The sequence below is a fragment of the Juglans microcarpa x Juglans regia genome, chromosome 2S (assembly GCF_004785595.1).
Source record: "Juglans microcarpa x Juglans regia isolate MS1-56 chromosome 2S, Jm3101_v1.0, whole genome shotgun sequence".
NCBI classification, from domain to species: Eukaryota; Viridiplantae; Streptophyta; class Magnoliopsida; order Fagales; family Juglandaceae; genus Juglans; species Juglans microcarpa x Juglans regia.
In genome coordinates, this window is record NC_054597.1 from 19,126,647 (window position 1) to 19,130,082 (window position 3,436).

The 3,436-nt window shown below is 39.7% G+C and overlaps 1 protein-coding gene across 1 annotated transcript; it reads right to left on the minus strand.

The window, feature by feature from the left end:
* Positions 1-682: 682 nt before the first annotated feature.
* LOC121253454 lies at positions 683-1,336 on the minus strand. The gene has a single exon (XM_041153468.1). The coding sequence runs from the start codon at positions 1,334-1,336 to the stop codon at positions 683-685; it is 654 nt and encodes a 217-aa protein (XP_041009402.1).
* Positions 1,337-3,436: the final 2,100 nt, after the last annotated feature.

Below are 3,436 nucleotides of genomic sequence, written 5' to 3' on the forward strand. Positions count from 1 at the left end.
GTTCCGGTTCTGGTTCTGAAGAACAGTTCTCTTCCATCATGATTTCTTCATCAACTTCTTCATCAATGTCTTCATCTATTTCCTCTTCCACCACTGGTTGCGTCTGCTCCATAATCGGACCATTATCTTCCGCATGCAAACTCTGATTTACGTCCATATTAGATGCCACATAACACGCACCCGTGACAATCCCTGCACCATCTGCGTCCCCAACATGTAACATTAAATTTGTTTCATCCTCTGTTTCAACAAGAGGCGTCAACTGCACCACCTTATTAATCACAGGAGGAATTGCTTCTCCCATCTGCTCAGGTTGTTCATCATTCTCAGAACCCAACTGCACCATTTGGTTTGCCACTTGCACTGGCAATTCTTCCTTCTCGGCATCCAACTGCACATGAACTGCAACTGCTACTTCCGTCGCCTTCTCCACCCCAACCTCCTCTGTTTCTTTGTCCATCCGCATAGAATGTTCACCCACAGTATTATTTTCCACAAGAACCAGCGGAGGAGTTTCAGCCTTATCATCATTCTGCTCTACCCCGTGATCATCCGAGAGGCCTTTACTACTCCCTTTTCTTCCCCCTTTCTTACCAGCTTTTCCAGGATTACAAGTCCGTGCATTATGACCCTGCATCTTACATGACGAACAGAAAGCCGGGAGCGTTTCATAAAATATTTCTTACTTTCGGCTAGAAGACAGTCCAGGCGCTCCAATCCAGAAATGAGACAGTGGCGGTTTTGCAGCATCCACTTCCACACAAAGCCGTGCACCATCCGTTCTTGTTGCGCACCGTGTCGGATTATCACGGCGAATGAAAGTTCCAATCGGTGCCATCAAAATCTTCAAGAAAGATTCTTGATAAAAGTTTGGAGGAAGACCCGGCAAAGAAACCCATACCGGGACCCTTGATGGCTCGGCATCCTCATTGAATTCTGGTGACCATCTGAATGCATGGTAGAAGATCCCATTTATTTCACAAACCTCTCGTGATAATACTTTGGTGAAATCAACTTCATTAGCCATGCGAATGAAGACGTTACGCGATCTCCTCATGGCAGAAACTACTGGACTGGCCGTAAGGCCCCATCGACTGTGAATGAAAGCCCTCACAGCATCCAACGACGGACGGTTCTTCAAGAACTTGAGGACTACAGAGTAGCAGAAAGGTTCCGCTGATCTTGCTATTTCTTCTTTAGTAAACTGAAAATATACCTCACCTTCCAACATCTTTGGAAGCCTGGGTGCAAGAAGCATCTCCGGTATAGGTTGAGGGACGGCACCCACCAGATCGGCAAAGGAAGGCCGACCGGTGCCACCCTCTACGGCTGCCATGCAGCCTCACGTAAAGCCCAGACCCCGTGCGGCAGCAATACTCTGTTTGTATTAATTCTATATACACTGTGCTGTTGAGAGAGAGCCAACAGAACATTGCCGCGGGTTGTAAAATCCATACATAAGAAAGACATATTGGGTGTACCACCAGTATGTACGACCTAGCAATGCAATATGCTCATAACATAGGTACTGTCTTCATATCATAACATAGGCCATTACATATCGTATAATTCATACTTCATCATAATCATACTTGCATACTTGTCATATCATAGATTTCAAAAGAAATCGCATACATGTCATATCATATTATATCATATATTTCAAATGAAATCACATTCTTTCTTAAATGTCGTGATATATATTTCCTCACGTAAAATCATGATTTTTCATAAATATTTTGATGTATAAATCTTCACATAAAATCATGCATGACTTTTTATAAATTATTTTCATGCATAACTCTCCCATAAAATCATAACCTTTCATAAATCTTTTAATGCAAAACTTCTTTCATAAAATCATGAATTTAATGTATAAATATTCACATAAAATCATGGATTTTCATAAATATATCATGATTCCAGCTTGAAATCTTTGGTTGTAATTCCAGCTGCACCAAAGCCCGAGTCAACTTCCACCACTTGTTTGCCAAGTCAGTCAAATGGTAAGTGGCATATTTCACTTTCTGATCATCCGTGCAGTAGAGCGCTTCGAAAATCTGCTCCATTCGTTCAATCTAGCTTTCCGCATCTAAGGAATTCAGTCTGCCATCGAAAGTAGGAGGATGCTGGCAGGAAAATTGTTCCAAGGTACAACCGGCCTGTGGAGCTCTAGGCGCCATAAATTGGCTGCTAACCATTGATTGGAAGAATTGGGTAGCAGCAGCGACAAGAGGGTTCGGGTTATCATTCTGATTAGATCCAGAAGATCCCTCTCGATTTGGGTGATTTCTAGTGCTGGGAGCCATGATCTACGTCAAGGTGTTATAGTAACAATTATCTAGTATTTGATAAGAATGCAAAAATAATGACAATAAAACAACTACAATGATGGTTCTAACTAGTAAAACTATAAAGTATTCAACTCTAAAAAACAAACCTTGATGACTCACGAGCAGGCTAGGAGCATCCTAGGTAACTTAATTTTTCTTTAGAAAATTTATAATTTTTTTTTTTTAAGTCTACAGGTCTTGACCGGCTCTGATACCAAATTGTAACACCCCCTTCCCAAAGTCTAGGAGTGTCACGTACTTTTCATAATAATAAATCTAGCAAGAGATCTCAAATTTCATAAATGAAATTAGAAATTTATTTTGTAGAAAAGGTCTAATAAAAAGTCTTCAAAAAACATTAAATAAATAAACTGATAAAATCCATGTCATAAAAACATGTTTTTATTTTATTAAATCTAAACTAAACATTATATGCTCCTTCTATTCCTGGCCTGCTTGCTCGTATTCATCATCCTCACCTGGGTGGTTAAAAATATGAAAACAAACAAAAATAAGTCGAAGACTCAGCAAGAAATCCATCACAATGTAAACATACTAAACATAAGGTTTTCATAAAAACTTTCATGCTGAGAGTTTAAATTCATGACTATTCATACTGATCCTTGTGCTATGCATGACTGTTTTAATTGAATTAACTGACTGATCTGATTTATCTGACTAATTTGATTTATCTGATTGGCCAACACACTTAACCTTGTGTGCGAGATTGTGCACCGACCTCACATCCCGCGGCCGCAAGGGGAGCCGTTGATAGTATTTTGGCATACTATGGTGGACCACAACTGAGTTCGTGGCTTGCACCTCCACCCTGAAACTGAACTACATTGGTACCATACATCTAAATGGTCATCTTATTAACTGATCTGATCTTATCTTTCACTTGAATTTAAGATGGCTTATGTGTCTTATACACATGAGATGCATGACATAATACATACATAATTATAATTTTTGAATCTGAACATGATGCGGAATGACATGATCGTATGCTATGCTGGATGACATGTTTGCAAATGACATGAGTGGTTCATAAATAATGGCTGGAAATGAACTGGCTTGAATACTAATTATCTATAAAATGA

Coding starts and splice junctions, on each gene's coding strand:
- LOC121253454 (XM_041153468.1), bottom strand. CDS start 1,336: ATGGCAGCCGTAGAGGGTGGCACCGGTCGGCCTTCCTTTGCCGATCTG.